A 12,821-nucleotide genomic window follows, 5' to 3' on the forward strand; every position below is an offset into this window, starting at 1 on the left:
CATGGGAATTCCCCACAGGGAAACCCCGAACCAAAAATTCCATACCAGGCCCTTCAGGTCTGGAATGGATATTAGGGGGAACCCCGGCCAAAATTTAAAAAAAAAATGACGTGGGGTTCCTCCTAAATTCCATACCAGACCCTTCAGGACGGGACTTCTCTGTGGCATTCCCCGTGACGTCACAGGGATGTCCCGTCAAGTCACCGTGCATCAGAGGGGGGCGGGGTCACCGGGAGGCCGCGCCCCCCGTTATTTAAGAACCGTCAGACGAGGAGACGCCGTCACACAGCGGGAGCCTCCCTCCATGCCAGCATGGGTGCGGAGCGGGCCAGAGAAGAAAATGAAGAAGAGAAGAAGAGAAGAAGGAAGAAGAGAAGAGGATGAAGAAGAAGATGAAGAGAAGAGCGGGAGCCTCCCCCCATGCCATGGGTGCGGAGCGGCCCGAGGAGAAGAAGATAGAAGACGCCGCGGAGGAGATGCTGGACGAGAACGCTGGAGGAAGAACCAGAAGAGCCAGAAGAACCAGAAGAAGATGAAGGAAGATAGAAGAAAGAAGAAGCATTTAAATAAAAGAATTGTCAAAAACTGTCTCTTGTAATTTTTAACATTTTTGACAGTTTTTTAGTGAAATGGTAGGGGTAAGTACCCCCTCACCATTTCACACAGGGGGGGCGGGATCTGGGGGTCCCCTTGTTAAAGGGGGCTTCCAGATTCTGATAAGCCCCCCACCCGCAGACCCCCACAACCACCGGCTAGGATTGTGGGGATGGGGCCCTTGTCCTCATCAACATGGGGACAAGGTGTTTTGGGGGGCTACCCCAAAGCACCCTCTCAATGTTGAGGGCATGTGGCCTGGTACGGTTCAGGAGGGGGGGGCCGCACTCTCGTCCCCCCTCTTTTCCTGCGGCCTGCCAGGTTGCGTGCTCGGATAAGGGTCTGGTATGCATTTTTGGGGGGACCCCACGTAATTTTTTTTTTTTTTTTTTGGCCGGGGTTCCCCTTAATATCCATACCAGACCTGAATGGCCTGGTATGGAATTTAGGGGGACTCCCACGTCATTTTTTTTTTTTTATTTTGGTTCGGGGTTTCCCTGTGGGGAATTCCCATGCCGTTTTTATCAATGAACTTCTATGTGTATTGTCGGCAATGCAATAGCCGCGGGTAGTTTTAAATGGAATTTTTCCTTCGAAATGTCATTTTGCTGTCAGACTGTTCTAAACACAGGAAACATGCGCCCCTTTACAGGCATACTATAGACACCCCCCAGGTACGAAATTTAAAGGGATATTACACTTTTATTGTTTGACTTTAAGCATTATTAAAATCACTGCTCCTGAAAAAGCCCTTTTTAAAACTTTTTTTTGCATTGATCCATGTCCCCTGGGGCAGGACCCGGGTCCCCAAACACTTTTTATGACAATAAATTGCATATAAGCCTTTAAAATTAGCACTTTTGATTATTCATGTTCATGTCCCATAGACTTTAACGGTGTTCGCGTGTTCGAGCAAACTTTTTTCCTGTTCACATGTTCTGGTGCGAACCGAACAGGGGAGGTGTTCGGCTCATCCCTAGTTGTGGACATGTTCTATAAATTAAATGATACAAATCCTCAAACAATCCATGTTAATTCCAGGTTGTGAGGCAACAAAACACGAAAAATGCCAAGGGGGGTGAATATTTTCGCAAGGCACTGTAACTGATCCTCAAATACCTTGTACGTTTTCTGAGCACAAAATATGGAAGGTATTAAAAATCTGTGTAAGAGAGGCTCCTTTGGAGATTAATGGTCACAGCATATAAGGTTAATCAGTGTGATTAACCACTTCCGGACTGCCGCACGACGATGTACGTCCAAACTTTGAAGGGGGAAACCGTTGTTATGGCAGCAGCTAGCTGCCATAACCCTGGTATTCCCGTTTTCGTGCGGCAGCCAGCTTTCTGATAAAGGTTGTCCCTGCGGCGGATTCGCCACGAGATCACTAGATCACTTTTATCGGTGGCGGGAGAGGGGCCCCCTCCTCCCGCCGCGATCCGGTGCCCTCCGCTGCTTACCGGAGCTGTCGGTTGCGGCGGAGGCGATCGCATCCATCTCCGTTCTGTGCCTGGAGACGAGTGAGGCAAAGATGGCGCCCACTCGTCTCCATGACACTGCTGGGCGGAAGCGACGTCAAAACGTCACTTCCGCCCACGCCTCTTAAAGGCACATTTTTTTAAATGTCATTTTTTTTAAATTACTTTTTTTTTTTATTGCATTTTAGTGTAAATATGAGATGTGAGGACTTTTTGACCCCCAGATCTCATATTTAAGAGGACCTGTCATGCTTTTTTCTATTACAAGGGATGTTTACATTCCTTGTAATAGGAATAAAAGTGACACCATTTTTTTTTTAAAAACAGTGTAAAAAAAAATAAAATAATGTAAAATAAATAATAAAAATAATTAAAAAAAAAAAAAAACCCCGTCCCGACGAGCTTGCGCGCAGAAGCGAACGCATATGCGAGTAGCGCCCGCATATGAAAACGGTGGTCAAACCAAACATGTGAGGTATCGCAGCGACCGGTAGAGCAAGAGCAATAATTCTAGCCCTAGACCTCCTCTGTAACGCAAAACATGCAACCTGTAGAATTTTTTAAACGTCGCCTATGGAGATTTTTGAGGGTAAAAGTTTGACGCCATTCCACGAGCGGGCGCAATTTTGAAGCCTGACATGTTGGGTATCAATTTACATTATATTTCACAATAAAAAAAAAAATTAGGCTAAATTTAATGTTGTCTTATTTTTTTATTCAAAAAAGTGAATTTTTTCCAAAAAAAGTGCGCTTATAAGACCGCTGCACAAATACGGTGCAAAAAAAAGTATTGCAACAACCGCCATTTTATTCTCTAGGGTGTTAGAAACAAAACATATATAATGTTTGGGGGTTCTAATTAATTTTCTAGCAAAAAAAACAGTTTTAAACATGTAAACACCTAAAATCCAAAACGAGGCTGGTCCTTAAGTGGTTAATACTTGTCCTCAATTAGACAGCCATAATGACTTTTTCAAGAGTGCCAATAAAAGACTGTAAATAGCGTTAGAACTGGAAGAACCTAGATGTCTCTGTAATGACATGTAACGTATGCAGGCAACCCACGAGAGCAATCGTACAAGCACTAAACCTCCTCTGTAACTCTAACCTGTGGTAACCTTTATTTTTTTTTTTTAAAGTGTCGCCTATGGAGATTTTTAGGTACCGTTAGTTTGTCGCCATTCCACGAGTGTGTGCAATTTTAAAGCATGACATGTTAGGTATCTATTTACTCGGCATAACATCATCTTTCACATTATACAAAAAGATTGGGCTAACTTTGCGGTTTTATTTTTTTTAAATTCATGAAAGTGTCTTTTTCCAGAAAAAGTTGCGTTTAAAAGACCGCTGCACAAATAAATAATACTGTGTGTGACATAAAATATTGCAACAATCGCCATTTTATTCTCTAGATTCTCTTCTAAAAAAATAACCATGGACACTTGGGTATTAATCGTGATGCATCGTGAATCGTGGATGGGATAGTTGTAATCAAATCGAATGGCGAGGCGAGTGAAGATGCGCACCCCTACAACAAAGGATATTTAACAAAGTATTGAGATGAACTTTTGATATTGACCAAATACTTATTTTCCACCATAATTTGCAAATAAATTCTTTTAAAAATCAGAGAATGTGATTGTCTGGATTTGTTTCCACATTTTGCCTCTCATAGTTGAGGTATACCTATTGTGATAGTGTGGTACCCCACCAGGGTATTGGCCCAGGATTCTCAACCAGGCAGGTTGAGGGGCTCCAGGGTATTTGCTTGTTTGAGAGAAAACTGGCTTTTCAGTTTCCTCATTATTTATTAAGGTCCATTTTGGGACCTGGAGCCTGGAGATTTCTTAGAGATCCGGGTGGGATGAAATTCCCCCAGTCCTGGGTCCAGGTTTTGGGACTCACCGGCACACTGATTGTTCAGGTGTGTGTGGGCCTGATAGTAGAGTCAGGATCATGATTCTGGGCTCCACCCAGAGAGACAGGAGGTCTCCAGGAGTCCAGGCTTGCAAGGGAGAACCCAAAGAGTGCCGGTGTGCACTGAAGTACCCAGAGAGTGCCGGTGTGCACTGAAGTACCCAGAGAGTGCCGGTGTGCACTGAAGTACCCAGAGAGTGCCGGTGTGCACTGAAGTACCCAGAGAGTGCCGGTGTGCACTGAAGTACCCAGAGAGTGCCGGTGTGCACTGAAGTACCCAGAGAGTGCCGGTGTGCACTGAAGTACCCAGAGAGTGCCGGTGTGCACTGAAGTACCCAGAGAGTGCCGGTGTGCACTGAAGTACCCAGAGAGTGCCGGTGTGCACTGAAGTACCCAGAGAGTGCAGGTGTGCACTGAAGTACCCAGAGAGTGCCGGTGTGCACTGAAGTACCCAGAGAGTGCAGGCTGTAAGGTAAAAGCCAGAGACCTGAGTCTGATGTTGCTGACAGTAGTCAGGAGAGCTCCATGTGGGAGCCTGAGCAGTGGTGCATCTGCTGCTCAGGCTCCCACATGGTGGCTGGGTATTTTTGTTTGCAATGCTGCATGTGTCAGCCAGGAGGCTGAATATCCTTTTATTTAAAGCTGATGGTGAAAACCCCCTGCGAGGGAAACTACTTTTTGTTTTCATTTCTGGAACTTTGATTTTCTTTAATAAAAGTGGGCCAAAAGGCCCTGAAAAGGAATCATCTGTGTGGACTGTTCTCACTAGCGGGTGCTACACTTGAGCTAAACAACCCCCCAAACCTCACACTACGATGACAATTACAGGCCTCTATCATCTTTTTAAGTGGAAGAACTTGCACAATTGGTGGCTGACTAAATACTTTTTTGCCCCACTGTATGTCTGTTTATACCAATACTGTCACTACAAACCAGAGCTCCAATCAGATATCACCTTTCATTTTATCTTTATACAATAATAAAACTCAAAATCTCATTGGTTGACATGCCTTAGTATAAATGTCACACCTAAATACAATACTGTATACTAAATGTATGACATACGTGACACACTTTTTTTAGTTTCTGTTATAAAATTTGCCAAATAAGTATTTTTGCCTCCTTCACTAATGTGCGCTGATGAGGAGGCACTGATAGGCTGCACTGATGGGCACTGAAGAGGCGCATTGATGGGCACTGATGAGGAAGCGCTCATGGGCACTAATAAGGCGCCACTGATGAGCACCGATAGGCGGTACTGATAGGCAATGAAGTGGTTAAATATACAGTGCCTTGAAAAAGTATTCATACCCCTTGACAGTTTCCATATTTTGTCATGTTACAACCAAAAACAGAAATGTATTTTATGTGATGGACCAACACAAAGTGGCACATAATTGTGAGGTGGAAGGAAAATGATAAATGGTTTTCCAAATTTTTTACAAATAAATATGTGAAAAGTGTGGGGGGGCATTTGTATAGCGCCCCCCTGAGTCAATACTTTGTAGAACCTCCTTTCACTGCAATTACAGCTGCAAGTCTTTTTGGGGATGTCTCTACCAGCTTTGCACCTGAGCTGTGGATCTCTGCAGATCCTCCAGAGTTACCATGGACCTCTTGGCTCTTCTCTGATGAATGTTCTCCTTGCCGGCCCGTCAGTTTAGGTGGACGGCCGTGTCTTGGTAGGTTTGCAGTTGTGCCATACTCTTTCCATTTTCGGATGATGGAGTGAACAGTGCTCTGTGAGATGTTCAAAGCTTGGGAGATTTTTTTTTTATAACCTAACCTGGCTTTATACTTCTCCACAACTTTATCCCTGACCTGTCTGGTGTGTTCCTTGGCCTTCATGATGCTGTTTGTTCACTAAGATATGCTAACAAATCTCTGAGGGCTTCACAGAACAGCTATATTTATACTGAGATTAAATTACACACAGGTGGACTCTATTTACTAATTAGGTGACTTCTGAAGGCAATTGGTTCCACTAGATTTTAGTTAGGGATATCAGAGTAAAGGGGCCTGAATACAAATGTACCCCACACTTTTCACATATTTATTTGTAAACAATTTTGAAAACCATTTATCATTTTCCTTCCACTTCACAATTATGTGCCACTTGGTCTATCACATAAAATCCCAATAAAATACATTTATGTTTTTGGTTGTAACATGACAAAATGTGGAAGATTTAAAGGGGTGTAAATACTTTTTCAAGGCACTGTATATTATATTATATAATATATAATATAGATACATAGAGTCTAAGCAGAATAACCACATACAATAGATTTGTATGGTGAGGTGGATCACACAGATGATCCGGGGTGAATATAAAATGTCTTTCCGTGAGATAAGAATTCTGGAGGATTATTATACCGGCTGATACACGCAGGGTTATTCACTATCCTCTCTTTCTGTAGAGGTTTCGGTTGCCAGGAGTAGAAAGTACCGGGTGATACTGACTCTGGAGGTCCTCCAAATATTGGCCTTCATTACTTTGGCCATCCTCATCAGGCTCCTCTTCATTTACTGTGAGTATTACTATTATAATTATCATTTATGTTCTCTATGACATTGCATAAAACAATAAAACAGAAGAGGAAACATGTATTGCTTAGAATATTGTCTCCAACAGGCAGAGGGGTCTATATTTGCCATAACGGCTTTTGCAGTTGGTGTCTAGTAGGGATGGGTAGTAAATAGGTTATCAAGGAGAGGATAAGGAAGCCAGCATTCCCCACTGACAGCTGAATTAAAAAAAAAAATAATGGCAGCAATAAAAAAATGAAAAACAAAAACCAGCAAACATGCCAAAATTAAAAAAAAAAAAAAACAACCTTTCAGTCTGTTATGGATTTTGAGGGGAACCCCCAAGCCATAATTGAAAAAAAAACCCTTGTCTGAGCATGCAGCCTGGAAGGCCAGGAAAAGGGGGGAGACAAGGGAGTGCCCTCCCCCTCAACCATAAAAGGCCACATGCCCTCAACATGGGGGGATGCTTTGAGGCAGGGGCGGTGGTTGTAGAGGTCTGTGGGTGAGGGGGCTTATTAGACTCTGGAAGCCTTCTTTCACAAGGGGGCCCCCAGATCCCAGCCTCCCCTATGTGAATGAGTCTTAGGTACAATGAACCATACCAGACCACATGCCCTCAACATGGGGCGGTGCTTTGGGGCAGGGTGGTGGTTGTGGGGGTCTGTGGGCAGGGGGGCTTATTAGACTCTGGAAGCCTTCTTTAACAAGGGGGCCCCCAGATCCCAGCCCCCCCCAATGTGAATGAATATGGGGTACATTGTACCCCTACTCATTCATCAAAAAAGTGTCAAAAAGAAAGAAAAACACAGATGCAGTTTTTTTGACAATTCCTTTAAAAAAAATAAAAAAAACAATGTTCCCCAGTGTAGATCTATCCTCAAACGCGACGCCTGTCGCCACCGCCAACCCAAAAAAAGAAGAAGGCTGCACCCACGACAAAGGCTAACTGCCAACTACCTACTTCGTTATCTGACAGTTCTTAATTAGGTAAAGGGCAGGGCCGCTTGGCGACGTCACCTGGTGGCACCGCCCCCTTGTGACATCACTGAGCAGTGCATGCAGGGTAAGTGATGTCACATGGGGCAGTGCCACTCGGTTACGTCGCCAGGTGACCCCACCTCTTACCTATTTTAAGAACTGTCAGGCAGAGGAGCAAGTAGTTGGCAGTAAGCCTTTGTCGCAGGCAGAGCTTTTTTTTTTTTTTTAATTTTCGTGTCCAGTGGTGGACCCGATGATGGATCTACATCGAGGGGACATGTAGAGCCCCCCTACCACAAAGCTCCCTCCTCATGTGCAGGGCATGTGGCCTGGTATAGTTCAGAAGGGGGGCGCTAGCTCATCCCCCCCCTCTAACCAGGCTGCATACTCAGATAAGGGTCTGGTATGGATTTTGAGGGGGGCCCCACATTGTTTTTATTTTTTATTTTATTTTGGCATAGGGTTCCCCTTAACCCTTGACGTAGAAGGTAGAAACATGGTAGCAGGCAAATGATCCACACAGGTATTTGAAACGGGGGAAATAGCAGTATGTTGAAAATAAGGGGAACTAATATCTAATGAATGTATGGTAACTTCTGAAGCAATCTCCAATGCACAGGCCAGGTTGGGAGGGACATTGGGGACAATAATAACTTGTATCTCTTTTAACCACTTAAGGACCGCCTAACGCCGATTTACGTCGGCAAGGCGGCACGGGCAGGCAAAATCACGTACATGTACGTGATTTGCCTCTCGCGGGTGGGGGGTCCGATCGGACCCCCCCCCGGTGCCCGAAGCGGTCCCGTTCTGTTCCCCGGCGATCCGAGATGAGGGGGAGGCCATCCGTTCGTGGCCCCCCCCTCGCGATCGCCGCCGGCCAATGGGAACACTCCTTTGCTGCTGTATGCTAAACAGCAGCAAAGGAAATGATGTCATCTCCCCTCGGCTCGGTATTTTCCGTTCCAGCGCCGAGGGGAGAAGACATCAATGTGAGTGCACAACACACACACACACAGTAGAACATGCCAGGCATACAAAACACCCCGATCCCCCCCCCGATCGCCCCCCGATCCCCCCCCAATCACCCCCCCCCCCCTGTCACAAACTGACACCAGCAGGTTTTTTTTTTTTTTTTTTTTTTTTTTTTTTCTGATTACTGCATAGTGTCAGTTTGTGACAGTTACAGTGTTGGGACAGTGAGTATCACCCCCCTTTAGGTCTAGGGTACCCCCCTAACCCCCCCTAATAAAGTTTTAACCCCTTGATCACCCCCTGTCACCAGTGTTGCTAAGCGATCATTTTTCTGATCGCTGTATTAGTGTCGCTGGTGACGCTAGTTAGTGAGGTAAATATTTAGGTTCGCCGTCAGCGTTTTATAGTGACAGGGACCCCCATATACTACCTAATAAATGTTTTAACCCCTTGATTGCCCCCTAGTTAACCCTTTCACCACTGATCACCGTATAACCGTTACGGGTGACGCAGGTTAGTTCGTTTATTTTTTATAGTGTCAGGGCACCCGCCGTTTATTACCTAATAAAGGTTTAGCCCCCTGATCGCCCGGCGGTGATATGCGTCGCCCCAGGCAGCGTCAGATTAGCGCCAGTACCACTAACACCCACGCACGCAGCATACGCCTCCCTTAGTGGTATAGTATCTGATCGGATCAATATCTGATCTGATCAGATCTATACTAGCGTCCCCAGCAGTTTAGGGTTCCCAAAAACACAGTGTTAGCGGGATCAGCCCAGATACCCGCTAGCACCTGCGTTTTGCCCCTCCGCCCAGCCCACCCAAGTGCAGTATCGATCGATCACTGTCACTTACAAAACACTAAACGCATAACTGCAGCGTTCACAGAGTCAGGCCTGATCCCTGCGATCGCTAACAGTTTTTTTGGTAGCATTTTGGTGAACTGGCAAGCAAGCACCAGGCAGCGTCAGGTTAGCGCCAGTACCGCTAACACCCACGCACGCACCGTACACCTCCCTTAGTGGTATAGTATCTGATCGGATCAATATCTGATCCGATCAGATCTATACTAGCGTCCCCAGCAGTTTAGGGTTCCCAAAAACGCAGTGTTAGCGGGATCAGCCCAGATACCTGCTAGCACCTGCGTTGTGCCCCTCCGCCCGGCCCAGCCCATCCCACCCAAGTGCAGTATCGATCGATCACTGACACTTACAAGGCACTAAACGCATAACTGCAGCGTTCGCAGAGTCAGGCCTGATCCCTGCGATCGCTAACAGTTTTTTTGGTAGCATTTTGGTGAACTAGCAAGCACCGGCCCCAGGCAGCGTCAGGTTAGCGCCAGTACCACTAACACCCACGCACGCAGCATACGCCTCCTTTAGTGGTATAGTATCTGAACGGATCAATATCTGATCCGATCAGATCAGATCTATACTAGCGTCCCCAGCAGTTTAGGGTTCCCAAAAACGCAGTGTTAGCGGGATCAACCCAGATACCTGCTAGCACCTGCGTTTTGCCCCTCCGCCCGGCCCAGTCCAGCCCACCCAAGTGCAGTATCGATCGATCACTGTCACTTACAAAACACTAAACGCATAACTGCAGCGTTTGCAGAGTCAGGCCTGATCCCTGCGATCGCTAACAGTTTTTTTGGAAGCTTTTTATTGAACTGGCAAGCACCAGCGGCCTAGTACACCCCGGTCGTAGTCAAACCAGCACTGCAGTAACACTTGGTGACGTGGCGAGTCCCATAAGTGCAGTTCAAGCTGGCGAGGTGGCAAGCACGAGTAGTGTCCCGCTGCCACCAAGAAGAAGACAAAGACAGGTCTGTCGAGCCCATAGTGCCCTTCCTGCTGCATTCGCCAATCCTAATTGGGAACCCACCACTTCTGCAGCGCCCGTACTTCCCCCATTCACATCCCCCAACGAAATGCAGTCGGCTGCATGAGAGGCATTTTTATGTGCTCCCGAGTACCCCTACCCAACGAACCCCCCCCAAAAAGATGTTGTGTCTGCAGCAAACGCGGATATAGGCGTGACACCCGCTATTATTGTCCCTTCTGTCCTGACAATCCTGGTCTTTGCATTGGTGAATGTTTTGAACGCTACCATACACTAGTTGAGTATTAGCGTAGGGTACAGCATTGCACAGACTAGGCACACTTTCACAGGGTCTCCCAAGATGCCATCGCATTTTGAGAGACCCGAACCTGGAACCGGTTACAGTTATAAAAGTTAGTTACAAAAAAAGTGTAAAAAAAAAAAAAATATATATAAAATAAAAAAAAATAGTTGTCGTTTTATTGTTCTCTCTCTCTATTCTCTCTCTCTATTGTTCTGCTCTTTTTTTACTGTATTCTATTCTGCAGTGTTTTATTGTTATTGTTATTGTTATTGTTATTATGTTTTATCATGTTTGTTTTTCAGGTATGTAATTATTTATACTTTATTGTTTACTGTGCTTTATTGTTAACCATTTTTTTGTCTTCAGGTACGCCATTCACAACTTTGAGTGGTTATACCAGAATGATGCCTGCAGGTTTAGGTATCATCTTGGTATCATTCTTTTCAGCCAGCGGTCGGCTTTCATGTAAAAGCAATCCTAGCGGCTAATTAGCCTCTAGACTGCCTTTACAACCCGTGGGAGGGAATGCCCCCCCCCCCCCCACCGTCTTCCGTGTTTTTCTCTGGCTCTCCTGTCTCAACAGGGAACCTGAGAATGCAGCCGGTGATTCAGCCAGCTGACCATAGAGCTGATCAGAGACAAGAGTGGCTCCAAACATCTCTATGGCCTAAGAAACCGGAAGCTACGAGCATTTTATGACTTAGATTTCGCCGGATGTAAATAGCGCCATTGGGAAATTGGGGAAGCATTTTATCACACCGATCTTGGTGTGGTCAGATGCTTTGAGGGCAGAGGAGAGATCTAGGGTCTAATAGACCCCAATTTTTTCAAAAAAGAGTACCTGTCACTACCTATTGCTATCATAGGGGATATTTACATTCCCTGAGATAACAATAAAAATGATTTAAAAAAAAAAAAAATGAAAGGAACAGTTTAAAAATAAGATAAAAAAGCAAAAAAATAATAAAGAAAAAAAAAAAAAAAAAAAAAAGCACCCCTGTCGCCCCCTGCTCTTGCGCTAAGGCGAACGCAAGCGGCGGTCTGTCGTCAAACGTAAACAGCAATTGCACCATGCATGTGAGGTATCGCCGCGAAGGTCAGATCGAGGGCAGTAATTTTTGCAGTAGACCTCCTCTGTAGATCTAAAGTGGTAACCTGTAAAGGCTTTTAAAGGCTTTTAAAAATGTATTTATTTTGTTGCCACTGCACGTTTGTGCGCAATTGTAAAGCATGTCATGTTTGGTATCCATGTACTCGGTCTAAGATCATCTTTTTTATTTCATCAAACATTTGGGCAATATAGTGTGTTTTAGTGCATTAAAATTTAAAAAAGTGTGTTTTTTCCCCAAAAAATGCGTTTGAAAAATCGCTGCGCAAATACTGTGTGAAAAAAAAAAAATGAAACACCCACCATTTTAATCTGTAGGGCATTTGCTTTAAAAAAATATATAATGTTTGGGGGTTCAAAGTAATTTTCTTGCAAAAAAAAAAAAACTTTTTCATGTAAAAAATAAGTGTCAGAAAGGGCTTTGTCTTCAAGTGGTTAGAAGAGTGGGTGATGTGTGACATAAGCTTCTAAATGTTGTGCATAAAATGCCAGGACAGTTCAAAACCCCCCCAAATGACCCCATTTTGGAAAGTAGACACCCCAAGCTATTTGCTGAGAGGCATGTCGAGTCCATGGAATATTTTATATTGCGACACAAGTTGCGGGAAAGAGACAAATTTTTTTTTTTTTTTTTTTTTTTTTGCACAAAGTTGTCACTAAATGATATATTGCTCAAACATGCCATGGGAATATGTGAAATTACACCCCAAAATACATTCTGCTGCTTCTCCTGAGTACGGGGATACCATATGTGTGAGACTTTTTGGGAGCCTAGCCGTGTACGGGACCCCGAAAACCAAGCACCGCCTTCAGGCTTTCTAAGGGGCGTGAATTTTTGATTTCACTCTTCACTGCCTATCACAGTTTCGGAGGCCATGGAATGCCCAGGTGGCACAAAACCCCCCCAAATGACCCCATTTTGGAAAGTAGACACCCCAAGCTATTTGCTGAGAGGTATAGTGAGTATTTTGCAGACCTCACTTTTTGTCACAAAGTTTTGAAATTTGAAAAAAGAAAAAAAAAAAAAGTTTTTTCTTGTCTTTCTTCATTTTCAAAAACAAATGAGAGCTGCAAAATACTCACCATGCCTCTCAGCAAATAGCTTGGGGTGTCTACTTTC

The 12,821-nt window shown here is 44.8% G+C and overlaps 1 protein-coding gene across 1 annotated transcript in view; it reads left to right on the forward strand.

Moving 5' to 3' along the window:
- The window catches only part of LOC141134916 (CD209 antigen-like protein C), a 68,430-nt gene that overhangs the window by 11,590 nt on the left and 44,019 nt on the right, over positions 1-12,821 (forward strand). Inside the window, exon 3 of the mRNA XM_073624349.1 lies at positions 6,410-6,520. Within this exon, the coding sequence (XP_073480450.1) occupies positions 6,410-6,520 (111 nt within the window). The remainder of the gene's footprint in view (positions 1-6,409; positions 6,521-12,821) is intronic.

Source organism: Aquarana catesbeiana, linkage group LG03 (genome assembly GCF_042186555.1).
Source record: "Aquarana catesbeiana isolate 2022-GZ linkage group LG03, ASM4218655v1, whole genome shotgun sequence".
Lineage (NCBI taxonomy): Eukaryota > Metazoa > Chordata > Amphibia > Anura > Ranidae > Aquarana > Aquarana catesbeiana.